General features: G+C 45.0%; 2 protein-coding genes across 9 annotated transcripts in view; one reads left to right on the forward strand and one right to left on the reverse strand.

The window, feature by feature from the left end:
* Positions 1-940, reverse strand: part of ATXN7 (ataxin 7) — a 92,371-nt gene extending 91,431 nt beyond the window's left edge. For 5 of the 7 annotated variants that reach the window (XM_054837748.1, XM_054837750.1, XM_054837751.1 and 2 more), the window contains exon 1: positions 802-939. The gene's annotated coding sequence lies outside the window, so the exon portion shown is untranslated. Of the gene's footprint in view, positions 1-801 lie in introns of all 7 variants that reach the window. The other 2 variants (XM_054837749.1, XM_054837746.1) reach the window with 1 other exon arrangement.
* THOC7 (THO complex subunit 7) lies at positions 729-10,583 on the forward strand. Of its 2 annotated transcripts, XM_054837760.1 has the most exons (9): positions 809-1,054; positions 1,513-1,630; positions 2,470-2,597; positions 2,951-3,037; positions 4,497-4,554; positions 8,223-8,289; positions 8,409-8,478; positions 9,681-9,750; positions 10,369-10,583. In XM_054837760.1, the coding sequence occupies exons 1-8, from the start codon at positions 1,036-1,038 to the stop codon at positions 9,746-9,748; spliced, it is 615 nt and encodes a 204-aa protein (XP_054693735.1). In that variant the 5' UTR covers positions 809-1,035; the 3' UTR covers positions 9,749-9,750; positions 10,369-10,583. The 2 variants fall into 2 exon arrangements, with proteins under 2 accessions (XP_054693734.1, XP_054693735.1); XM_054837759.1 differs by having other exon boundaries at positions 729-1,054; positions 9,681-10,583.
* Positions 10,584-27,367: the final 16,784 nt, after the last annotated feature.

Consider the following 27,367-nt stretch of genomic DNA (forward strand, 5'->3'; position numbering starts at 1 on the left):
CTGCCAGCTTTAGCTCTGCCCACGTGTCAAAGTCTGCGGACCAAAAGCCTGAAATTCAACACTTGTTACCAGCAACACCTTAATATCTCTTTTCTCCAGACACTTCTAGCCTTTTTTTCCAGTGCCAGCTTAGTTTTTCAGGGTAGGAAGAAACAACGTTTGTTCCTATCCACTTGCGATAGCCAAACTCTGCAGGAAACTTATCAGAATCATGATTTTTTGCACACCCCAGGCGCTGCTGCTTGTCTTTCCAGCATCAAGTGGGGATGAGCCCAAAGGTGGCCCGCAGGAGGCCAGTCTGGGTCCCTCACACCTGTGCCATGGGCACATCTGCACCCCAGCCAGGAGCGGGCACCGAGGGGCCAGCACTCCTGCTCCCTCCAGCCACAGGGACCGGCCAGCCACTGCGGTGCATCCCACCGCCCTCATGGCATCGTCGCCTCGGTGCTGGGCACCATGGAGGGACCATCCGCCTGCTCCCCTGTGCCGTCGCCACCGCCCTCACAGGGCCGAGGCCAGGGAGCCCTGCGAGGGGAGGATGGGGCCACCAAGGGCAATGGTGACGGTGGCCCCGGGAGGACGCTCTAAGGCAGGAGCGTGGCGGGAGGGTGGCCCAGGCGCACCCCGGCCCAGCGGCCTCCCCGCCGTGGCGCGTCGAGAGCGAAGGAGCATGTGCCGGGGGCATGGCGGGGCGGCCCGGGCGGGGGGCGGCGGGGCCGGGGGCGCGGTGGCGGGGGCGGGGAGGTGGAGCCTGGCTGCGGGCGCGGGGACCGCCGCTTCCCTCCCCCGTCGGCCCCTCACCTGGCGGGGCCGCCCCTCGCCAGGGGGCCGGTTCCACACGGGGCGCAGGCCTCGCCCGCCGGCCCTCCCCACCGCAGCCGCCGCCGGGCCGCGCGTCCGCCGCCAGCCGGCTCAGGCCCCAGCCGCCGCCGCTGCCGCCTCCCCCTCCATGGCCGCCGCTCTCGCCGGCTGCATTGTGGGAAGCTGACCTCACTCGCTGCTGCCGCCGCCCCGCCGGCTCCGGCACTCGCCGCCATGGGGGCCGTGACCGACGGTGAGACCTCCCTCCCTCCTTCCTCCCTCCCTTCTTCCCGCGCCCGCTGCCCCGCGCCCCGACCCCTGCCCGGCCCGCCCCGCTCGGCTCCCCTCAGCGCCGGGCCGCCCTCCGGGGAAGAGCTCCCCGGCCTTAGGCCTCGCCCCGCGGCCCCCCCGAGCCCGATCCCCGGCCTCTCACCCCGCAGACGGGCCTCCATCCTGGCCCCGACCCCGCAGCCCCGCTCCCGGGACCTTCATGCCGGGGCACGCCCGGGCCTTGGGCGCCCCCCGCCCCCAGGCCTTCTCCGCCCGGGCCCCAGGGTCCCTCAGCCCCGCGCTCCGGCCCGGGGCCCTGGGACGCCTCCTGTGTAACAGATCCTCCCGGTTTAGCCCTGGGAATCGTTCCCTGAAGGCCTGGGGTGAAACCCGCACTCGGCTCTGGGATGCAGCTGCCATTAAACAGGAGTTTTTCCTCAGATGAAGTTATCCGCAAGCGACTTCTGATCGATGGTGATGGTGCTGGTGACGACAGGCGGATCAATTTGTTGGTGAAGAGTTTCATTAAGTGGTGTAATTCCGGATCTCAAGAAGAAGGGTATTTGTTTTCTGTTGTGTTTTGGTTTTAGTCTTTGAACTGATTAGCTTGCATTTCAGTGGAAAATTGGGCTTGATCCATTTTGAAAAGATCCACGTCAAAATGTATACATCTGCTTTTCAGTGTTGCTCTGGGGCATTTCCAGTACAAATGCCAAGCATTGTGGTAGGAGGACTAGAGATGGGTCAGAAATTACTGAAGGCTGTAGGCTGTATCATGAGATCTGCCAGCGCCACTCGAACGCCCTCAGGATTGTCATGCTGCTGTGTGATCCGTCCAGGAGTCCCGCTATTATAAGGGGATCACGGCTCAAACATTTTAGCTAGCAGTTGTGCATTTGTTCTGTTAGGGAAGGGTTCTCTTCTGTAGTACTGCTGGTACTTCTGTTGCTGCAGTTCTTTTCTTTTAAAAAACAGGCTAAAGTGGTAAGGAATGAGCAACAACAAGGTGTTTTGCTGTGGGGTGCGTAGTAGTACTTGATATAAATTCCTGGAGGGCACAATATAATGATTGTGTGTACAGAGAAGCACTGCAGTATTAAAATACTTATCTCGATGATCACAGAGCCAGCCTTAGATGGAGAGGTTATAACCCTGGATCAAGCTGCCCATTGCTTTAACACTCACTTTGTACCTTTAAGGACATGATGGTAGAATTAATGGGTGCAGTGTTTCTAGCTGCACTTTCAAAAAATTATACATTGAGTCTTTTAAATATTTTATTTCTTTACTAATTGTTATTTACCTGTTCCTTAAGCCACATCAGGTTTTGTTTTCTTGTTTTGTAAAGGTAGGGGGTATTTTTATGCTGCTTAAGAATAAATATCTTGTCTTTTTCAGTTACAGCCAGTACCAACGAATGCTGAGTACTTTATCACAGTGTGAATTTTCAATGGGAAAAACTCTTCTGGTGTATGATATGAACCTGAGAGAAATGGAAAATTATGAAAAAATCTATAAGGATATAGGTAAAGATGAGAAAATATTACTGGTTTCTGTTTGACGATTTCTCTTATGAGCAAGCTTGAACCAGTTCTGGTGAGCATACATATGATAAGTAGTTTGAGTTTTGGTTGGGTTTTTTTTCTTCTTAATATATAGCACTCTTACAGATGTTGTAAGCATCTTACGGTATATAAAATACATACAAATAAAAGCTTTTTTAACCTATTGAAGTGTATGTAGTTTTGAAACTGATGGAGCTAGCAGGCCACCATGTCACAAGCAACTCTTTATGTTTTTATGATTTAGCAGTGGCTTGTTTACATGCATTGTTTGATTTCAATATAACTCTGGGGGTTTTTTTTGTTTTTTTTTTAAGAAAATAGTATAACTGCAGCACATGAGAAGATTTCTGAATGCAAAAAACAAATCCTGCAAGCAAAAAGGATTCGAAAAAATCGCCAGGGTAAGGAGCAATATCTGTATTTATACTGTTTGGTTTCATTATTTTGTTACCTCTTAAAATATGTTGTACGGAAAATAGATTCCAAATTTTTGGAATTGCAAGGGACTATGCTGGCATCATGAATGCTATATTTAGTCTGGTGGGTTCCACACCCACCACTGAAAGTTTTTAGCGGTTGCAGCAGGCAAGATTGAACCAGTAGATCTCAATGCCATGCAACATCAGGAAAACCTAAAACAGTGGTTCAGAGAGGTTTTCAGGCCAAAGAAAAACCCCAAAAGCATCACATCCCAATTCAGGTGACTTGAGAAGAACTAAAGCAAATAATTAACAGCGAGACAAGAATTGAATAGACTTACACCCAGCACTGGAGAGTATGCAAGTATATTCCTTCTGCTCTTAAGGGAAGGTAATGTCTTGGCATACGTAGAGACAGTGGTTCCGGTTACATACCCAACAACTCTGTGTCCTTACTGAATACCTGGTATGAGAGGGCTAATTTTTTCCTACTCTTGAAAGTATGTGCTGATGATTTCAATTGAAATTTAAAGCATTTCCCTGTAACACCGTCTTATCAAAAGATTAGCAGTTGAGGAGAAGTAAGGATTTGGGTGGGTTTTGATAAATGAAATACAAAAAGACAACGTTCAAAAGTATAACAGAGGAAAGGTTTTAAATACAACCATTTGATCAATTTTGTGGATAATTTTAGACTCAATTGGAAATTCAAAAAACTGGAGCCAGTAGAAATTTAGAGTTCTTACATCTTCACAAACATAGGTCTGAAGTGTTTGCTTTTTGATATGTTCTGTCCAGCCTGCAACACAGACTTTTCCATGTGAATGAGCTAGTTGGCATATGTACAATCTTACTGTCAGGAAACGGCTATGTTAGTTGCCTGTACAACCATAATATTGTCCTTAATGTGTAATACAGTTCAAAAAAAAAAACCCCAGACACCTGTTTTTTCTCAGGTAGCTTTTTCTAAAAATCTTAAATGTTTATGTGTAACATCTTATCAGCACCATTTTCTGTACATATACATTAGATTGTATCTAAAACCAAAGCTTATGAATCATACACAGAAGACCAAGGGTGCAGCAGTGCAGAGCTATCTAAAGGTCATGTTTTCTGGCCTCATGCTTTACAAATCACTAGTACTGAATAAGTTTGAGTAGATAATGGCCTACAGTCATATTCAAGTTTATTTAAAATCTCTTTTGATGTAATCATCTACTTTGAAATGTTATAGCATGGTACAAATTATATACATTTTTTTTAATATGGATATTTGCAGGCACGTTTTTATACATGTAAGGTGTTGTGTACAAATTTGAAAAATGTTAAAATGTTTTTTCAAGAAGGAGAAAGAATCTGTACTGTTCTGTGGTACATGATTTGTGGTTCTTGAATCTATACTTTCAGAATTATTTAGACTGACTATTTAAATTTCTTTCAGAATACGATGCATTGGCCAAAGTCATACAACACCATCCAGACAGACATGAAACATTGAAGTAAGTAGGAGACTACATTAATTTATAAGCCAGTAAGCTAGAAGTCACCTGATTTGACATTTCCTTGGTTTCATTTGACCTTTCCTCATTTTTCTTTTGACACAAGAACAACTTGGCTTTGTTTTTAAAATTATGCCCTTATCAGCTTGCTTTGATTAATCTCCATTTGTATGGGTTCAGAAGCATTGCTAATTGTTTTGCATTTGAAATTTTCCCATTGTTAAGGTGAATAAGTGAACTCAGATGTAAATGCGCATCTAATGTCAGTTTACCAGGGATGAATTGCTCAGAAAAGAGAGATAGTGGGGAACTGCTGTAAAGTGTGCCAGCAAGGGATTCAGTAGTCATGTAAAATAGATAGCACACAAGCAAGTAAGGTGGAATGAGAGAAAGCAGGAGAAAGCTTTTAGGGTTTTTTTTATGTTCTCCTTGTAGTAGTTGTTCCTGCATGCCCGGTTATAAATTACTACGTTGTATACCACAATATAACCTGCCCTGACATGCAGGTTAGACCTAGTTGTTGTCCAACTTGTCTTACATGTAATTTACAGTATCGCTTGTGTCATTGTTGGATTTGGATCATTGTGCTTTTGGGTCATTTTGGGCAGCTGTGGGGAGATAATATTTTTAACTTCTGTCAAGCCACAGAAACATTCCAGGAGTCATTTCATCTATGAGTTTGTTCTTCCCAGCCTAATTAAAGATGTAGCATGGGGCTACTGTTGTTTAAATGCAGCTTGTGTCTGCCTATCTTGTTGCTTGCTTTCAGGGAAATTGCAGAGGGAGGCTGTCTTTTCACATTCCATGGTCTTTTATAGCAAAAGGAAGATTTTTGATTATATTACCCTAATAATAGCATTTTTATAGCTATAAGCCACTGAGAATATTTCACACCTTTCTCTCTTGTATGTTTGGGGTTTGTACCTTGATTTCATTACCACAACTTTGTTTATTACAGGCAATTCTCGTGAGGCTTAGCTATTTCTTACTTCATTAGTCAGCATGTACCATTTACCAAATGAGAGAATTATCAAAAGTGAAGGTTTTCAGTTAAGTCAATTGATTAAGAATGGAAACAACTAAATGATAATACTTTTTTTTTTTTTCTTAGAGAATTCCAGGTTGTTCAGGTTTGGAGGGGTGGTTCTAATTTCACTTAACACATCCAAGCATAAGTTTCTTGAGCAAAGCTAGAAATGGGAGTAAGTTACAGCTAGTAAATTTGGCATTTTTTGTTTTCTTAAACAATTTTATCATCTCTTTAGGAGAATATATTACAGTTAGAAATACCAGTGTGTTCCTCCACTTGAAGAACAGCTACAGCATATGCCCTTTTGTCTTTAGACCTTCCTGTCTGTAGTCAAAGACACAGACTTGAACTATAGCAGAGTATGATCCCCCATTTTACAGGTGGGGAAATAGGACACAGTAACAGAATAGAGCATTTCTAAAGGGAGCTTGGTTCATAGGTATTTTAGCTGTACTAGCCTCTCCAAGTGAATAGACTTTAAATATAGGAACTAGGTGAAGTTTTCATCCCATGTTTTAATTACAAGGCTTCCTTTCTTTCCAGTTTGAGGAAAGTATACAGAAAATTGTACTATGAACCAAGAAGGATCACCCTTAAATCAGAATGGAGGAAGCCTCACTAACAACATCATGCTTTTCATGGAACTCTTAATCACTAAAAACACTTTAGCATTCTTGTGAGGAGAAATGTCATGGAATCATAGAATGTCCTGAGTTGGAAGGGACCCATAAGGATTATCAAGTCCAACTCCTGGCTCCGCACAGGACCAGCCAAATCAGACCATATGACTGAGAGCATTATCCAGACGCTTCTTGAACTCAGTCAAGCTCGGTGCTGTGACCACTTCCCTGGGGAGCCTGTTCCAGTGCCCGACCACTGGTTTATTGCAAGAGTTAACGTTTATAGCTGTCACAGGTCGTATGGGACAACAGGACAAAGTTAGAAAAATACTTTTTGCTTTTAAGACACTGTTTCTTGGAACAACTAGTCATACAGCACAGAAGAAGAGAAGCTGTTATTGGTTTAGTCACAAATAATGCACAGGAGCCAATTCAGGAAGTGACAGAAGCTGAACTACTAAATGGCAGTGTCCACAGTGTAATTAGATGCAGTATCAGAAGAGCTGTTAAGAGGACCAAGAAATGACACTGAGTCTTTGAAAAGGAGATACAAAAATGAGAAGGCTAGGCAAAGATTCTCTGGAGTGGAAAGTAAAAGTAAAATTCCAGATGTAGCTAGCATGTTACTAGAAAAAAAATGCATGTCGTCTGACAGTCTGCTTATACCTGACAGCACACTATAAACAGCAAGATTTGGCCAAACAGAAGTCTTTCAGAAACTAGAAACCAAATACTAGCAAAATCACTGTATGAGCCTATAAGCTGTCAGCCTGTTTCCATTATAGGAAGGGATAATGTCACACCCAACCCTCTTTCAGGCATTCCCTTCAAGGTGCCAAGCATACTGGCTCAAAAGAAGGCAACACGCTCAGGTAGCACTAAACAGACCTTTTTCCCAGCCATTGTGAGGTACTTGGCCTTTTTGCAGTTCCCTGCCCAGATTAGTTGCAGCAGCTGTCAGTGCTTCAGAAAAAAACCCTTCTGTTCCCTTGCTGACCCTGATATGGCTCTGCCTGCTAATTAATCAGGGATGGTCAGCCTCAATCCACTTCACTTTTAAAGAAACAGACTGTTCTTATTACATGGAGCATAAACTATGGTACGCATTAGAGGAGAAGTAGAAGGGGCAAACTGAAAGTTCGAGTATAACAGTTCATGCTCCATCCTTGTTTGAAAACTAGTGTACATTATGATACCTGTTACTCTTTGCCCTACCTCAAAAAGGATTGTGGTGGTCCATGGTGGGTCTAAGTGAGAATAGAAAACAATCAAATGCTTGCACAAAGATCCTGAAGAGGTGTTGAAAGATGAAATATTTCAAAAGGATATGAATAATGATGAAGATTATAGGGTGTTCCATGTTTCCTTTATCTCTTAATACCGGGGCAATCAATTAAAATAAAAACTGACATTTGAGAAGGAAATGAGTATTTATATTGATCACAGTGCTAAATTCTGTGTGCTGGGACATAATCTATATCATGTTGTTCCATGTGTTATCCAGTACTCTGATAAGGCCATTGTCAGAGATAAGGTACTATGTGTTTGGTCTGTTGTTGTGTCTGGGAATTCTTGTGTTTGTATCTTGGGTATGCAGGTTTATCAAATATTTTCTCCATGCTGATGCTATGTTTTTATTTAATCTACTCATGTAAACATAAAGAAATCTGTGAAGTAGTGAAGCCTATGAAAATGCCGTGGGTGTTTAATGTAACCCACTTATTTAACTTTAATTGTAATGTCAAGTAAATAACATGTTTGTGGCAGGACTGAATTGTTACAGTCCAAATGCCGAGTATACAACTGTATTCAGGCTTAGAGGCCTTGTTTTCTGTAAAAGTCCTGAAATTACAAGTTTATGTCATAAAGTTTAACATTTATGTCTATGTCATTTCATGTGTTATGCTTTGTTTACCTACGCTGTTTATGTAATGGGTTTTTTTCCTCCACTTGAAAAATAGATTTGAACTAAGAATTTTAAAGAACTTTTAAAAAATACTATGATAATTTCTTTTCAGGCAGCTAGAAGCCTTGGGAAAAGAACTGCAACATCTTTCTCACATTAAAGAAAATGTTGAAGATAAGGTAGGTTTTTCATAGAGATTGTTACATAATGATTTATTAGGAACATAATTAACAGAGAATCTGCTGTGGGTTGTTTGGCTGTATGTGCTCTCCTTTTCCTAAAATATTTATCGTTCCAGTTGGAGCTGAGAAGAAAGCAGTTTCATGTTCTCCTGAGCACCATCCATGAGCTTCAGCAAACCCTGGAAAGTAAGTGGTGTTCTTAGGAAATGTATATAACTGGGTCGGGTTTTAGGGGATCAAAAGGAATCACAGCTTCCAGCAGTGGGCTAGCTATGTGCAACTGAGGTTGGTGACCTCTTGCATCAGCAGCATTTTTTTTCCTAGTAGTAGTCCTGAGACTGCTCAGAATTTTTTTCTTTTACAAGCTAGCCACTATGTTGTTTCCTGACTAGCTTCAGATTAATCTGTAGGCAACAGACTTCTTACAAATGTGGGGATGGAGAGTAGCAATTTGAGATTGTGTTGTGCTGGGTTTTTTTTAAACAGAGAAAGTATTTTTTACAGACAAGTATTCTTGTTTCCAAACTTATTTGTATGATTCCAGTTTCAGTAGTTTTGAACATGGCATCATTTGAGGCTTTACTAAAATTGGAATACAGGAAAGCTAAATGACTTGTCTGTTCAGACAGTGAGTCTGTAATAGAGCAGGGACTAAAACTGTCATACACGAGCTAAATTCAGGAATTTAGTCACACTCATCTTTTGTGATACAAATACTTAATATTTTCAAATCAGCACTTACTTTCTATACTCTAATATGGATAGTATTGTTTTAAATGTTATTTTCTGGATATTTGTCATGTCTTTCAAAGACAGAATAATTGGTATAGCCTTTGAGCATGACCTGATTAACATACATAGATGGCTATAAGAGCAGACTTTCATTCTCTAAGACCATCTAGATCTTCTTAAGAAGAATGAACTGTTAATCCAAGGTGCACTTTAGCAGAAGGTTATTGTTATTATGTGTTACTAAGACTTGCTTAAGTATTAGTCTCTAAAATACATTTTCATATGAATGTATAGATTACCTTTCAGCCTTTAGGATTTTTGAAGGAAGTAACTTTTTAGTGGAAGGCACAGCTTCAGTTTGAAATAAACCATTAATAGGCAAAGAGAAGGCATGTAATTTGAAGCAATCCAGTACTGTGTGCTTGAATTGATACTATAGGATTTACCCCATGTTTCTGGTAATTGCTGTTACAGATAACAGCTTTGAAAACTTTGAAGGATTTTTTTTTTTGTTTGAACATAGCATTTTGTATAATGAGATATTCAACTACACATTTTAGGCAATCAACATGAAACATTTAAGTGGGACACAGCGCTGCAATATAGTCTGTAAATATAACCAAGCATGTTTGACTAACAGTAATACTGAATTTTAGATGATGAAAAACTTTCAGAAGCTGAAGAATCTCAGGAAACTCAGATGGAAACAGAGACCAAACAGTAGATGTAAGATGAAGACTGACTATACTTTTAAAGAATGCCCAAGTATCTTCACTTTATGTTGAAACCAACAGTAAGAGAGCGCCGAAAAATAGTTTTCTACTGCTTCTGTGAATTTTTATACAAAAATATTTGTTCTGCTTATGCTTCAGGGGAAATCAGTTCCAGATCTGTGCAGACAGACACTTTGTGTTAATCCACAAACTTTGACATCTGTGACAAGAAATATATTTTGTTTTACAAAGGATGAAGCTTCTGCATAGTACTTGCAAACTAAGGTGTTTGCAAACCATTGCCAATAAAAGGTGTTTACAAAGAGTTTCTTAATTTTGTAGTAGGCATTGAGCCTAATAGTAAGGGCTCCTTTTCTTACTTGATGTTGGACTGAGGGCATTGCATCTTTGCATGAGTCCCAGCTCCCATACCCTAGTCCAGATGGGACCTAAAACTGAAGTAAGTAGGGTCTTAATTTTTCAAAGTAGCTGCCATTTTAGAACTTACCTGTGACTAGACTAGAATTTGCTAGTTTCATATCAAACAAATTACTTCTATAGAATTAATGCTTGTCAAGGGGTGTAAAAGCTAATATAGTATGATTTTTTGTTGGGTTTTTTTTTTCATAAGGTGATGCAAAGAACTGCAGTGATCTGAGCCTCGCTAGTCTGTGCTCTGTACAACCACATCAGAAGTCACATTTTGAAATGACACGTTTAAAACTGCAATGTAAAAGCTTTGTTCTTGTAGAACCAGGAATCTAATCCTGATACCATTTGTAACCTGCTTCTGGATTTTATCTGTCAATTGACTATAAAGAAATACATCATAGTTCCTGAAACAAATGGTGGAACCCTTCCTTTCTTATGATGACAAACCAAAGCAGTAGAGCGGCAATCATAATGTTAAAAAATCTCAGATACTTTTAATATTAACCTGTATTATTATTAACCTGTTAGCCACGTTTTCTGAAAACGTGTTAAATCAAGCCTTCCAGGGGTTTGGGTAAAGGAACACATTTTTGATCTCGCTCAGACTGAGTTATAAGCATACGTGGTTGAAGTAAAATAATGATGGTATACAGAATAGAGCCTCATCCTCAAACTAGGTGACAGCTGAGGGGGATTTCCAAGATTGTGACTTTGGACTTTTATAGTCTAAATGCCGAATAATTCTCACTCTCAGTGAGTGTGGATCTGTGTGTGTTGGGCTGAACAGACATATCTGAGCTTGTTTTGCTCGCATTCCAGGTTTGCTAAAGGCAAGCCAGCTGAACGAGAAGTCATACAACTTCAGTAGCTCAGTGCAGCCCTGGAATAATAAGCTGTCAAAAATCTTCCAGTTCACAGCTGGTCAACTCAGAACACAGGGGAAGCTCAGGTCTGCCTGATAGAGCCTGTGCAGACTTGCAGTGCTTCTCTTGCACTACAAATTTTGCAGACTGGGGGGGGTTGTGAGCAAACAAAACGGATTTAATACGAAAAATACCCTCTCAAAAAGTATTTACTGTTCTGTGTTTTTCCCCTCCTAACAACAGTGAATAGTAAAATATTTTGTAAAGCAGCAATACTAAATTGTTGCCAAATCAGGGAGGAGTCACTTTCATGAACGTATGAATTATGAAGATCATAAATGACAAAGTCTCAAGACACTTTTAAAGCATAGTAACATTTTTTTGTGATTGAAAGGCCCTCCATGAGCTACCTGGATTGTATTTTGGTGCAGAGGTGGATGACATTTACCAGCTAAAAATGGTATCTAACAGCATTGTCATGAAAACCTCAAATTTTTCTAATCTTTGTTTTACCTGGTACTTTGGAATTTTACTTCGATCACTCAAGTATCTTATCCCAGAATTTCACTGCTCCATAGAGAAGCTGACCTGAAACCTGACCAATGTGTGAGTCCATCCCTTTGGTAAGGAAAACAGGCAGAAACAAAACTACAGAAGAGAAGCAATGCAAACGCACGCAAAGTAAGGAGTATATTCTAGTTTGAATTACAGTGATGCAATCTTGAAAAGAAATTGCTGCCCTAGAAATCAAGTTGCCTTAGCACAGTGTGACAGCAAGAGGGTGATGTCACCGTATCACCTTGGAGAACAACCAAAAAAAGTGACATCCATGCATTGCAGGTGCAACCTCAGTTGCACATCCAAAATCTTTGCTCCTGTTTTTTTCAATATTTATACCTCTAACCTCTTGAACATTAGATTTGTACCAAAAGAGAAACAAAGCCAAATTAAATGCTAATGCCAGACATCATTTAACCTGCTCTGTTACAAAGCCACAAGGTCCAGGTTTGATTCTGCTATGCATGTATTGAAAATAGGTATCTGCATCTCCTTTATTCTTCTGCTGAAGTTTTGTGTCACATTTCCAAGGCACAGATGATAGTCACTGTTTCATCCCTGCCTGGAAAGCTGTCCTGCTGTGATGCTGCTTACCTGCATTGACTCTAAACGTACACACAGAAAAATCTGTACATATATAAACTCAAGATCTCAATAACCACACTACTTAAATAAGGAATCTTTCGTGTTCTTAGGATTTGCTTTGTCCCTATTTGAGCTGAAAGATTATTACATGCCTAAATGCTCCCTCCATCTTAATGCCATTGTCATATGGATGCAAAAATACAAGCAGAAAGAGAGGTGCTGAAGTGATAGGCTGACATTTTCTATGCCAGAACTTGTTTTTCTGTCCTCTCCAAACAAGAGAGCAGTAGAGGGAGAGTGGAATGTCGGATAAAATTGGTAACTTGGGCAGAAAGAGAGATTTAGTGAGCTCCATGGAGGGATGGAAGGAGGAGAAAGAAGGTCATGGTGACACACTGCCAAGTGATGGATATCTCTGAAACCATGGTAATTTGAGGACAGCTGTTGCCAGCAAAGAAAATTGCGAAAAATATATCCCAAAGATTGACGAGACAGAAATTATGAATTATTGTAGATAACTTGCCATGTAAGTTTTCCAGCTGTCACAGCTGACTTGTACCATCCGTTTCCCCACTTCTTTTCTCAGGTCTCGGAAGGTTCTCCTTTTTTGGTAAGTTTAAAAAAAAAAATTAAAAAATTCAGAAATACAGGCAAGGACTGTTAGTTTTGCTCTGGGAACTTGTGTGATTTTTGTTTTCTAGAATATGTGCATTAGGGAAATACTATACTAGTGTGTGAACCACTTAAAATATAAATACACACCAGACCCCAGGGAAAGCAAGTTAGCACTAGGGAAGTGCTCTGCCTTTCATGCTTTATCCTGATTGTCAGATGTGTTCCTGGCTTACCTTCGTTTCCCCAGTCTATTTTAATAAATGTTATTATCTGTGTTGCAGAAGTCCCTGGAAGCTCCGCTGGTAGCCCAGGGCCCACGTGTTGCTAGGCACTGTGCAAAGGCAGAACAAAAGGGCTGTTCCTGCCCCCATGTCCTGGGCAGCAGCCAGGAGGCAAAGCCAGGCTCAGAGCAGAGTGTCCTGAGCAGAGCTCGCACCGCAAGTGTGCCCGCAAAACCCCGTGTTGTTCACCCTGGCCTGGCGGGATTCACCTGCCTGCTGGCAGTGGGCAGGAAGCCAGCAGGAGCTGGCACAGCATCGCTGCGTGAGGCTGCTCGGTTACACGGCAAAGGCACCGGGGGAATGGGATGCTGGGGCTGGGACCCGGTGCATCCCTGCCGAGGAGTCTCGGCATCCTCGTATGGAGGAGCTTCCCAGGTATTCCAAGAGTAATCCTAAAGCCAGGGATGCAGTATGGCATGCTCTGTGCCAGGTTAACAGTCCGGAAGGGAAGGATGAGGGGCCTGACAGTCTCTCTGCAGGATGAAAGGATGAAGGGCTTGTTTCATAGAAGGAGGAGCTCTAAGTCTGTCCTCGCCGGAAGCAGAGAGCTGGTTGTGTTGGGCAGTCGCTGTCGGTGCTGGCGGAATGGCAGGAGCTGGTATTAATTGAGGAACCCACGAGGAAGGAACTCCGAAGCAAACTTGTTTTTCTCCATTTGATACATTTGCGTTTCGTGTAGCTTTTGTGTAGGACCACACGTCTGGATTACACAAACTATGGCAGCTCCCGGGAGCCGGGCAAGCTGGAGCTGCCAGCGAGGTGCTGTGCTGCCTTCCAGCACCCAAGGCTTCGCCCCGTGGGCTTTACCGACAGCTCTGAAACCCGCACCCGAAACGATTCATCGCTGCGCGGACAACCAACCACTGAGGCGCAGCAGAGGCAGGATGAGTTAGGGAGCATCCCGCTCCCACCCCAGCGGCACACCGCTCACTCCCGATTCCCCTCCCTTCCGCCGGGCACAGAACGCACCTTCCCCGCTCCGCGGCACCCCGGGCGCGGCTCTCCCCCTCCCGCCGGGGCCGGAGCGGGCGCGGCGCTGCGGGCCGGGCGCCAGGGGGCAGCAGAGCACGGTGGCCCCGCGGGCGGGCTGGGCCCTGCTGCGGGCGGGGCGGGCTCAGGGCCCGGGTGGCGGCCTGGGTGTTTGTGTTTTCATCGCTTCCCGGCGCTGCGAGTCCTTTTGAAACCTTTTTTTTTTTTTTTTTTTTTTTTTTAAAAAGGTTTCAATTTTCCGTGTGCAGACAGCCCCACCCGTGTCTGGAGTGGTTAAAAAGCACAGAGGGTTTTCTCTGCTCACCCCCTGTGCTTGGTTTTCAGTGCCTCACCTGAAGCCTCTACTAAACCGCCCAAAAATACATAAAACACTGCCAAGGAGTAAAGGGCGCAATGCCAAAACCTTTGCGCTTTGCAACGCTCATGACATGAATACTTCGTTTTCCTACTGATGTTAAAGAGCAGCCAGTTACTAAACCCCTCCAAGCTGCCTCTTCCACGCAGGGATGCGAAGAGCAGTCTGACAGTGCTTGCGGCAGGGGCCAAGCACCCCGGATCTGGCGTGTAAGGCTCTCCTGCCTCCAGCACACCCGGCCCCGGCAGCCCGAGGTCAAGGCGAGATCAGTTTCAGGATCGTTCCATACCAGGATGCTCAGAATTTGCAGCATCACGGTGAGAAACTTGGCAAAAGCTTGCTGAAAGCGTTATACTGCGTGAGAATTCTTAAAATAGACAGCAGCCCAGACACATGCATTTTAAAATTGTTCTCACATTAAGGAAAAATAAAACCCAAACCAACTAAACAAGCTTTTTTTATGCTTTGCCAGTTTGCTTGCAATGAAAAAGTCACCACTGAGAGAATTTAAAATGATGGTTTATCTCCAAGGAGGAAAGGATCGTGCTCTTGTCAACAACAAACAGTTTCATCATAAGTACATGCTGGAAATAACAGTGTACTGCAGGCAACAAATAGGCCCCAGTAGCAGCCCTTTTGGAACAAAAAACAACATATAATTTACGAGTTGGCAGGGCAAGCTGTCTGCAGCCACCTTTCCAATGACTCTTACATAAAGCATTATTGCACTTGAATCTCCTTATAGCAACCTAAGTGAGATTCATCTTTACATTGAACTTGCACCAAAATCCCCATGTATTAGTTCCTATTCCAAACAAAATATTTTCCCTAAAGCGTTATATTGTTGCTGAAAAAACTCCTAAATAGCACTAAGCTTCAAAGCTGAAACCAAAAGCATTTGGTTGCTTACCAAGCACTAGAGACAAGTTCAGACACAACACATGGAAACAACCACCACTGTCCAGAGCAGCTTCTCACAGTTACATTCAGAAAACTTTTACAACGTGGTGGAATTTGAAGGGGGAGATGTTTTAACTTATTTGACAGGAAACCTGGAAAAAAAATAATTAATGTCTTGATTTCTTTTTTAGTGCCTGTTAGCATCAGTATCTTTTGAATTATTCTGCATGAATTCAGAGAAAGCTTTCGGATAAATTCTGCTTCGCTCTGTTACAGTGACTGCTGGAGACGGGAAGGGCCATGGAGCACTGGGGCCACCACCCCTGCCATCCATGTCATTAGTGTCCCCAGTACCCAGCAAGGTGCAAAACCTCAGTGGGAACATCTGTAGCGTGAGCATCCACTACTGACTGGACATCCGCAGATGCCCTGGTGTTGGGAGACAGGTTACGCTGGAGCTTTTCCCTGGGGTGGCTGGTTATTTTTCAAAGTTTGCAGAGCTGTGTGAGATCTCTGCCCTTCTGACATACCCGCGTGACATTTTGTTGAGGTGACCTGAGAAATGATTGAAGGCAAACCGATGGACTTGATGAGAGAAACCTTCCCTGGGAGACCTGGGCCACGGTCAAATAAAATGTGAGCATCAAAAGGATTTGGTGGTATGTAACAGCAGTGGGATTCACTGAAAGAATGAGACACCTCTGCATGTGAGGACTCATCCTGTCAGGGGCACATATTCACTCTGTTTCTCATATGCAAAAGCAGGTTCTTCCCAGCACTCCTTGGCACATTGATGGAGAGAACAAATCCCCAGGACCAGCCCTGTAACATCCAGCAGAGCCAAGGGAAGATTTCTTCCCGTACATTGAGTGGGCTCTGGCAATGCCCGTGGGTCCCTTTGCTTGTGTTCGTGGGGCAGCGGGTGGCAGCGAGGCGGGACGGGGAGCCGGGCTGGCCGCACGGGCAGCACTCTGCAGGACCTGCCTGGGTGTAACGGCCGTGCCGAAGAGCTGGGGGAGCAGAGCCGCGTATTTGGGGTGTGTTTGGGTTTGACTTTTCAGTCGTAGTCATTCAGGAGGCTGCTGTAAGAGACAGCAAATCCCTCTTTGAATAGACAGATTATATTTGTATTTAACGTGTGCTTAGGTTCTCTCCCTTTCTCCTCCTTGCTGCCTAACCCATCAAACCTGCCAGCCGCTGTACTAAGTACACCAAGCAGTGACAAAGGAAACCAGGGCACGCGAGGAAAAAAAAACCCATGTAATCTCCTTGCTCCAATACAGTAAATAGCCAGCATATTTATTTAATATAAAGAGATGTAAAATGGGGATTTGTGTTCCACTGCCACATCTCTCAAGATGCAGACAGAGAAATGTCTCTATCCTAAGCTTGACAGAACTAAACCCAGACTCCAGTCCTACAAGTGCATGAGCTAACGCTGATATACCTATACCATCCTACACCAAATAATACAATATGCAATAAAGCAAACCGGTTTGCCTGTATTTCAGTCCTCTCAGATGATGCTGATTCACCAGACACCATATAACAGCTGCAGCTAGCACCCAACAAGCCCTTCTCTTTGGGGACAGAAAGGTGGCAAGTCTTAAGAGGGAAACAACATTGCTCCTGTGATCTGGGAAAGGGGCTGTGCTGAAAACATGCAGGGACATCGCAAAACCACTCAGATAAAACAAAAATATCAAGTGAGAAAGAACAACATCACGGCGTGGTTTGAGGGCAAAATCCTAAGGAAAGCAAACGGGTTGTTTGGCAGCGCAGCATTTCCAGTTTCAACCGCAGGACCAGAGAAAGGCCACGCTGTGCAAGCCCAGCCCTGGCGACGCAGCGAGGGACCGCGGGGTCTGCGCGGAGCTGCCTGCTCCCCACTCCCACAGGCCTGGGCTTCACCAGTGTTTACTTGGCCTGTGGATGCTTTTTAATCCGATGTCATGGGTTTTTCAAGTGTGCCAATTCCCGCTATAGCCCGCTGCCAGCTGATTGATGGTTTATGCCATTAACAGCGCCTGAGGATGAGAATTGCTAAAGAGCAGTGGGAATATTTACTTTCTCCTGCTAATGCAAGTAGCAAGCAGAGGACTTCAAAAACCTTGTAACCTGCGTGCAGCCAGCTGCAAACCAAGCCTGGCTGAAGGCAAAAGGAAACCGTGGGACACAGCTCCATAGGGAGAAACAACTAAAATATAAAAAATCCTCAGGACAGAGTGCTCAAAGAATGGCTGTAGCATTAAACCACTACATTGCCTGCAGGGAATGACCACATAAGACATGCAAGCCAGTGGATTTATTTTCTTAGAAGAACTGAAATAAGAAAAAAGAAGCAAAAAAGAAAGGAAAAGCAAAGAAAATTAAGTGTGAGCTGATTCTCCCTGCCTTATTGTCTCCCAGACTAGATCTTTAGCCTCTGTATGTGCACGTATGTGCACACATACATACACATCCCTGCAACTGGAAACCTTGCAGACTGCCAGGTACGCTGTACAAAAGCACTTCTGGAAACTTAAACCGATTAAATCAACACACACATCTCAGTGGTTCACATTTTCTCCGACCGTGGCTCAAAGCCTCACACCCATCGCTATCGCAGCTTCTCGATCGAGCCAGCCCAGAGCCCCCTCCGCTTCTTCCACTCCCACGCCTCTGCCAGAGATACAAACACAGAGCCACAGTGGAGGAGTAAATACTCGTTATTATTTGTCTTGACACTTGAGGAAGCACTGGAAAGTTCGGTTACCTTGCTATTTCGCATTGTCCTGTTATTATCCATTGTCAAACTTCCTCCGCTCATTTGCTTTACAATTACTCATCTCTCAGGGGAACGGCGGGGGAAGAGACCAGGCACACAGAGCAGAGAGCAGCAATTTCACAGAGAAATAATAGTAACCGACCAAAATGAACTGATTACATGGATACGTCAGTGCAAATGAGACAAGAAAGATTCCCAGTTGTGTTATCTCCAAATTGCTACCTGCCTGTTGCTGTGCCTGCGATTAGCCGTGTCAGCTGCAGCGGGACGGGTTCAGCACCTGGTCTTTCTCCTGCTCATTAATTTCAGCAGCAATTCCCAGCGAGTGCCAACAGGAGCAGGTTGCGTGTGTTCGCTAAAATGCTGTAAAGCTCCTTGGACGGTATGCTCAAGCCAGACAGACACTGAATCACGAATCGCTCTGAGGTGTCTCTGTTCCTGGGGCTCCGTAGCAGAGCAGCTCCTGGCGTGCACGCAAGGGACCTGGCATGCGTGGGTGCACCGCGTGGATGCTGCACGTCCCTCCTGTCCCCTCCTGCACACCAGGTCACCTGCTTCTCTTTGCCTTTTCTTAGCTCGCAGGTAAAGGTAAGGTACCTGAACTGGCCATACAGGATCATGCAGTGATTTAGGCTGTGAAGGATCTCTGGAGGTCTTTAGTCCAACCTCCTGCTCAGAGCAGGGCCAGCTTCAGATTTAGGTGATGTTTGGAGCCTGGACCCGAATATCTGAGGGTCCCCAGAAATGGAGGTCCCACAGCCTCTCTGGGCCCCAGTTCCAACGCTTAACCGTTCCCATTGGGAAATTTTTATTCCTTGCTGTCCAATTGACGTTCCCTTGCCAGCCATTGTGCCGTTGCCCTGGGTCCTTGTGGCCATGGGGCAAGCTGGGCTCTGTCACAGAGCTGAGCAGCGTTGCAGGATGGGACCTCCCTCGGCAGCCCCTCCCCAGCCCAGCCACGCTCCCCGGGGCTTCATGTGCCAGGATCTGGCCACTGAAGTCAGCGTGCAATTCTGCTGATGATCCTTTAGACAAAGCATCGAACAGATTAAAAAAAAGCTCCTCTATTGATGGCACTCCATATTTTTTTTGCAGCAAAATAAGAGATAAAGAGGTGGGGGTTCACATGAGATGGGAACCGGGCTCTTGGACAGCACTATTACCTCCCTGCCATCAGCACAGCCACCCCAGCTTTCCAGCAGCCGAGGGGAGAGAGCAACCCCAGCGTTTACCATGTCATATCCTACTCCGCCATCAGCCTGGGTGGCCGAAAACCTCACCCCGATCTTTTATTTCTGGAAGCCGTTTTGCCTGCAGAGTCACCTGCTGAGCACTCACGCCGTGCATCGCACCAACACGGTACGTTCCACCCGCCGGCAGACTGACATGATGACCGTATCCTTTCCAGAAATATTTTACTTGAAGATCCTGAAGAAAAATAATTACTCATGCTCCCCATCAGAAAGCCAAACAATTGCAGTGGTGAATGATTTTGTAGCGGTGCCTATAATTAAGGAACTGCCAGCATTGTAATTATAAACTAATATCTTCAGTAGCTGACAATCCAGCTCTACAGCAGACCCGTTAAAAGTGAGACTGGCAGTTCCAGAGTTATAGACCAGCAATTAAAGTTTTAGGGAGGGTTTGGTTTTTGGTTTTATTTTACTTCTTGCTTATTAAGATGTGTTTCTTGCCTATTTAAAAGCTGTGGGGAAATTTCAGTGAAGTCCTTTTGTTAATGAGTAGCGGACTTTCCTTTAACTTTCAATGATTCCTCTGTCACGACATGAGGTGGGGACATCCTGAGGCCAGCAAGTGTCTCTCTCTGCTTCCTCCCAGCGCACTGAAGCGGACACAGTGCTGCTCCAACATTTTCAGCCTTCGAAGCACTGGGCCAGTTATTGCTCAGTACCACTGAGCAGCTTTGCTGAACTCCATTTAGAAGATGCCCTAAGTACCAGTGGGGATTTGTTTAGTTATTACCTAAATTTTAAAAATACATTTTAAACAATAAAACTTCATTAAGCATAAAGAGGCTGCTAAGAACTCACCAGTTTGCAATATCCAAAATATTAAAAACAAGATGAAGCTTGTCCCTTCCCCAGCTTCTGCTTCTGAGCTACTGCAGAACCAAACTGTGGTTGGCTTTATTTTTTCCTCATTCAGGAATCCAGACAAAGCATTCAGACCTTGCAGACCATGCAAGGGCTCACACACTCCAAGCCCGTGCTCGACCCAGCAGCGGCACAGGTCGAGGGGAGCAGAGCAGCCAACAGCACACAGCCCAGGGGCCACCAGCGACGGGCCCTGAGCCTACAGGTACAAGCACACCAGCATCACCTACGTGGTGAGTTTTCTGCTGAAAACTTCCCTACCCTGCAGCAGCCACTGCACATCCCAGGACCGCGATGGAAATACCCCCCAGGTAAGTGATGTTATTAGGTCATGCTGCTTCAAGCCAAGTCCAAAAAAGGATAACAAAAATGTCAAACTCCGATCCAGGAAATCCTGCACAGACCGTGGCCGTTCTGTTGGCACAGCAGTGATCATCCAGACATGCCTTTGCTGACTTGGATTTTGCTGGCTGGCCCTGGGGCACACAGGCTGCAGCAGAAGATGCTCAAGGCAGCCGATGTTGCCTGCCCGCAAGGTAGGAGCGTGCAGCTACCTCCGATCTCCAGAGACCCAGGAGTTTAAGCCATGCTGCCTGGCTTACACAGCGAGCCTTGCCTTTGCTGCAGTGGGGACAAAACCCCAGCCAGGGCACAGCCCCCCCACCCCTCCAGGGACACGCAGGGATGCTGAGGCTCTGCACAGAGACGTTCATTGCCTGGAAAATCACCCGCGTTGGCATGCATGTCTGAGAACATATTTCCACCCTTCAGGCCTGGCTCAAGGGAAAGGTCCCCGCGGAGCTCAGCAGAAGCAACACTTGGGAATAAAAGCCTGCTGAACAAGACACACCGTGTCTTAATTACAGTGAGCCAGTATTCCCTGGCATCGCCGGCACTTGCACTGGAAGATAAGACGTGAAGCCTGTCAGATAGAGAGCTTCCTGCAACGCTGCCTGGCACAGGGATCACTCCGGCAGGCGAGCTCTGGAGCCCCCAATCTCACGCACAGCCCGCTGCCCTGGGAGCATCACACACCCCAACGACACACAACATCGGGCTGGGCGGCAAGAGAAGAGCTGTAACTTAGCAGGTAAGGACAAGGCATCCACCCCAGCTACAAGAGCAGCTCGGGCAGCAAGTTCACTTGGCCAACTCGTTCCCGCTCCTCCAAGCCCTGTGTCTCAGCTTCCTCCCTCCACCGCTGCTCCCAGGCTGGGTCCACCTGCCCTCCCCAGGCACCGTGCTCCCTTTCCCTCCAGTAGCTCACTCATAAAACAGCAGAAACAAAACCTGTGCCATTTGCTGCAGTTTCTCAGCCTCCTCAGGCTCACAGGGCAGACGTTCAAAGCTTTTAGATGCCCACGTGCAGAGCACGCAGCACCTACCAGGACTTTTAGAAATGTCTTGAGAAAACCATAAGACCTCCCTCCCTCCTTGACCACGCTGAAGATCCTGCTCAGGGACCTAGCTGCCTCTGCACTCAGGCACTAAAGGGCCTTTTAAAAATTCTGGCCCGTGGGCTGCCATGGGACAAAGGCCACGTCCTGACACCAACAGCACCTGCGGCAGGTCGGGAGGAGCGCTCCTCGGAAAGAGGGGGACGGCCCTTTGCAGAAGCAGATATTGCTGCCTGGCCTCATATGATTTTAAAGGCCGCAAATATACTTACTTGTTTCCATTACTTACCTTTTGCATATATATTTTTCTAAACCTCAGATTATTAGCCACAATTTTCTGTGCAGGAGAGCTCAAGTACCTACACAGACAGGGTATGCCATAGCACTCGTTACCGCACAAATACCCTGGTTTAATCCAGATGTAACCGAGAAATTGCTGTTAGCGTTGTGCCCTGCACAGGGACAGCACGTACACGTGCACAGTTACCTGCTGGCCATGGACAACGCTAACCCCAGGGCTCGGGGCTGGACCCTTCCTGGAGAGGTGAGAGTCCATCTCCCTCCTGCAGAAGGATGCAGGCACCAAATGCACTACAAACACAAGCCTCTAGCAGGCACCAGTGACACTGAAGCTATGATAAAATACTTTGGTTTCCTGCTTAAACCTTATGCACCATGATTTGATGCCTTTTCCATAAGCTTTTGAGGAGCTGTGCTGAAGGAGGGAGGATTAGCCTCGGGGCAGGGCACGAGCAAGGACAGAAACTGGGGCTTGTTCATCACTCAGACGATCACTTCTCATTCCAGGGCTAGTTATGCAAGATGCTAATTTGAACTGGCAGCAGATTTTGCATAAAGACACCTCAGAACACCAGTCAGCCCCGACATTTGCCATGGAATTTAGTTTTCATATAAGTAAAACCTAATAATGAGGTTTTCCAGTGCAGATCTTGCTGCAAGCTTTGCTGCAGTGATATTCAATGCTAGTAGAGAATACATTCACTCCAAGGGGTAAAGGAAGGAATATTATTACTTATTAAGTGTCCTGTGCTTGGCCTTAACTTCTTCGCAGTATAGGACACTAAGAGACGTTGGGGTTACGTCCATAGGATTTGCAGCATCTTTCCTTTCCGTGTATGTGACAGAACTGCCTAGAGCTTTTATGCAGGAGCAGAACATTTACTGTTGATGGTACTGGAACCATTGCTATGATACATTCTAAACTGAAAGAAGGTATTTATTTTATCCCTAGCGACAAGTGTTTCGGCTAGCTCTCTCTTTATAAAGATAGTTCCACCAAAGCGGTTACCACTCTTCAGAGAATCCTCCCTGGACAGGTTGCATTTCCCTTCGGAAACCATAGGCAACCGTTGAAAACAGCTTCTTCCCATTTTTTCTAATCGGAAAAAAACCCTCTTGAACCCTGAAGTTGCATCTTCAAAATACTGATGGCAAACTGAATTCATGCGCTTGTTCTGCACCTGCAGCTCTTCAGGCATCACATGGTTCTTATCTACTTACTTTCAGCTCTCTGTACAAGTCTCCTTTTTCATATTTTAAAAACAAAAATAATCAAGCACAAACCCTGTGAAAGGACTTATTTTCCCCTCTGCTTGTGTCTCTGCTGTTTGCATAGGGATGCCTTGCAAACAAACCTGCCCTTGGCCACCTTTTCTCCGCTTACAACCCAGCAGTGTCTGGAGCAGAGCTCCTCTAGCATCGCTTCCCAGCCAGGAGAGGGAAATCCTCAGCTGACTCACCCGCTGCGGTCCAGCAGGTTCCTGCACTTGCTGGGAGGTGGCCCACAGTCCTGAGAGTAAAAGAAGAGCAAAAAACAGGAGAAAGATTGCTGCTCTTTGCTTGCACTGTCTAATTACAGGTAGTACTCTTACACGCAGGCACAAAATGTTCATGTCTGTCCTGTATCTCCCCTTACTTATTCTGCGCTCTTCTTAGGATACCAGAGAGCGCAACTCCTACATGCAATTTCTATATATCTGTAAATATGTGAGAGAGATTTTTCATAAAAAGAGGATGACAGTTGCCACAGGAAATTATGAATACATGCATATATACGCACACTCAAACGCACACCCTGAGCCTTTGAGAGCTTTCAATTTCTTGAAGGAAATACTTTTAAAGAAGGGTGATGCCCCTCTGTTAGCTCTTGCTCAAATCAAGAGCTCGGCAGCGAAGAAGGGGGTGGATACGCACCCGAGCTCTCCTCACGAGCTCAGATCTAAGAGAACATGTCATTTTGTGACGTGGGCATGCGAATAAGTTGTCTTCGAGTAAGCCATAGCACAGCTACTCCAGTATATACGCATTTACCCTCCAGTAACTGCAAAGTAGCACATCAGGAGGGGTAACTACTTCACGTGGCAATTGTGAGCGTCAGCTTTGCTCTGCAGGAGGGAAGAGTGGGGTTTCATTTCGACTCCACCCTAAATGTAGCTACCGAAGAAATGAGGCAGCTTCACCTGAGATCCAGTCACTGACAAAATATGTTAAGACCCTTGAGCTTTTGTTTTCCTCTAAAACTCCTATTACTGCTACACAAATAATCAGTTTAGTGTAGGATGGTTCAATCAATCTGGCCCTGGGAAAACGTTAAGTAATAACAGTTTTGTGCAAGCTGCGGACTGGTGTCTTTATTAAAAACCTACATCAAAGCCCATGCCTAGTCCGGTCTATTCATGCTACCGCGCTCATTTTAAACGTGCTCATACACCGAAGAATCCTGACGGATTGGAGCCGTAGGAGGTACACCAGCAGATTGAAGAGGTTAAATGTATTTCTTTACTAATGGGACTGATGCTGTTCAAAGCTCCCATAAAAATTCAGCATGAAGAGCTTCCTAAGCTCTGGGGTTTTATAGCCTTCATAATCATTCAACCTTTAAGCAGATACAAAGAAAATTTTTCTCTGCCTCTCTCTGAATATATCCATCTCCTCAGGAGCAAGTGAAAGACTTTTGTAGAGAACTTGATAAAATTCCTGAGACAGCTCATTAATTCTAGTCACTTCAGCAGTGACTTCCCCACCACTTGTGGCATTCAAAGAGGTTATAGATTGCCTTAGTAAGAACGAATCCTATTCATTAGCCATTTCCCTGCACTTGCATATTAATATTGTCTGGCCTTGTTAAATATAGAAACCTATTCTCTTTTAATCTGTTTTTAACAGGCTTTTTTTTTTCCTAGGGGTAGCCATGAAATAATTGATAATGAGTTATCCCACCTCCAAAAAGTTTGTGAAATTCCCCAAACGGCCTCCTGTTGCTGCTGGGGAGCTGGGGCCGGCCAGTCGGCTCTATGAATATTGTGCTTGTACCCGGTTTTGGTGGGAAATGTAGAAACTTTTGCACCGCACACCCTCTTCTCCACTTTGCGGAGACATAATTTAATCAGCAGAACTTTGATCTCTGTTACACGTGTGCTTATAAACAGGATCCGTTGGTGAGAATAAGAAATAATAACCGCAAGCGGCGCAAGGGGTAGGTGTGAAGGCCCTTGCAGCAACCCCTTATCTACAGCTCAGCTTCACACGGCACAACCCAACCAAACACCACCGATACTCTCAAGTAACTCAAAACCAGAAAGTCTTGGCGGCAGCAGCAGGTAACTTGCTACCAAATCTTTATTCTAAAGGGTAAAGAGAGTTCTGTTAATTTATTTGACTAAAATGAGAGCTGGTTGAAATCTTTCAACTGTGTTGTACCGAATAAGGTTTTTCATGTAAACAGAAATTTTGAAGGACCTTGGGGATAGGAGGTGTATTGAAGAAAATGTTGCTTTCTTGGCAACAGAAAACTTAAAACTTTGGAGGTTTCCATGAAAACAAAGCCTTTTGTGCTCTTAACTACATAAGGAACAGTGTTATACCCTGAAATAGGAAATGGGGTTTTCCATCTTTTTTTATCAGCTTCCAAGAATAATAGCTTTACAAGAATCTAATCCTTTCAGAAATCCAGCACAAATATTTCCCTCTTGCATCTTGCAACAGCAAACTATTCAGCCAAAGTAGATACACAAAAACTCAGCAACTAATTTCAGCTAATTTGGTCATTCTGACAAGGCTGCAGGAAAAGAATTGGAAACAGAAGAATTACAGGGAAACTCTCAGATATTAAGTGGCAGCCAAAACCTCCCCCTGGTACTGGCAACGCACCATAAACCAAGAGCAGTTCAAACCCCGGGCTGCTGTAAGCTCCTGGTTGTTGGTGTGGCAGCATTTTCAATATTCGTTATAATGAGGAGTTTCTGATGAGCTCTGGGTGCTGTTTATAGCGCAAGCCCAGGTATACCTCATTTTTCTGAGAATAACGTTGGCAAAAAATCAGTATCTGTTGCAGCTTTTTGACAACTTATAATTATGGTTGAAACTGCAGTCAAGCAATTTCAGACAGGAGAGCAAGTAATTTCCCAGAGTTACCCACTGGGCTGCACCCTCCCCATCTGAACACCCATGGAGAAGAAACGTTTCCACTGTTCTAATTCCTGCAGGGTATGTGCATGAGGGGAAAATGCACTTTTTTTTTTTCCTTTAAGAAAAAAAAAAAAAGCACTTCCATTTTTCTATCCTTTACAATCTCTAGTGATTTTCTGTATGCTAAAAATACACTGATAATCCCCACTCTGAAGTGGTGCTCCTGCACAGCACTATTCTGACTATGAAACCTGGAGTCCCCATGCCCACTGCTGTGTGCCGGAGCCCCGACATAAGCATTGCACTTCGGCATTTAATTCTGCACTGGGAGTGACCTCCACCTTTTTTACACTGACTCGACACACAACGCAAGCAGGACAAAAGTCCTTTTCCTGCTCTTTTAGGGACTGACTTGCTTCCCCATCCTCAGTACCTGTGCTGGATGCCGGATTCACTGCAGAGACAGTTCGAACACTATTGACAGCAGAGCAGGTCCCCTTCGTGGGGCTGCACAGCCGGCTCTGGGACGGCAGAGCTTGATTCAGCATCCTTTAAATCAATGCTGACTTCAGCACTGATACAGCAGAACCTACCCTCAACAAATCTCACCGCTACGTTGATGCAAGGCTGACATAAATGAGATCAGAAATGTGATTCATCACTTTTAGAAGCCACTTTGCTGTGTTTTTCGAGAATCATGACACTCTCTTAGCTGATTTTTACCAAGAAATCAATTATCTGCTAGTGATTACATTTCTCAAAACAGGTTTCCAGTGATGTAAATCATCGTCACCTTGCTGAAGCCGGTAGCACCAAGCCCATCTGCACGAGCTGCGCAAGTAGCCTGTCTCCTGTTAGGATGGATGGCAATATATGAACCTTGTACAGCTGACAGACATTTATGGATGATAATTATGGAGACTGCAAGAATATCAGTTACTTTGACATGTTAATGGTTTCTTTTTAATTAGATACACAGGCTCAGAGGTGATTGCAAATAATTCAGTTGTTGCTGAGCTAATGCCTCTTTACCAGGACAGGTCCCCAGATGTACTTCATTCTGCACCAAAGAGCAATACATCAAGTATGGGGAAGCTCTTCAAGCAAGACCAAGGCTGGGAACACCATCTGTGAAGTGAAACTGAGCCCAAGTGCCTTATTTGCCACAAACTGCCCCGGTTATGGTGGGATCTAGCCTGACCCAGGCCCTCCCCGAGCTGGAAGCAAGGCGGACATGGCACAAAGCAGCCGGGGTCTGGGTGTACGTGGGCTGCAGCGGGGAAAGGAGGAGAGATATTTGGGGTTGGGGGGCGAGCCCCTGGCAGGTCACGGTGAGCTGATTAAC

The sequence above is a fragment of the Grus americana genome, chromosome 11 (assembly GCF_028858705.1).
Source record: "Grus americana isolate bGruAme1 chromosome 11, bGruAme1.mat, whole genome shotgun sequence".
NCBI classification, from domain to species: Eukaryota; Metazoa; Chordata; class Aves; order Gruiformes; family Gruidae; genus Grus; species Grus americana.

What these genes read in the sequence shown, in the direction of transcription:
- THOC7 (XM_054837759.1), top strand. An exon ending in GATTCGAAAAAATCGCCAGG is followed by an intron (nt 3,038 to 4,496) that starts GTAAGGAGCAAT and finishes AATTTCTTTCAG; the next exon opens with AATACGATGCATTGGCCAAA. An exon ending in GCTTCAGCAAACCCTGGAAA is followed by an intron (nt 8,479 to 9,680) that starts GTAAGTGGTGTT and finishes ACTGAATTTTAG; the next exon opens with ATGATGAAAAACTTTCAGAA.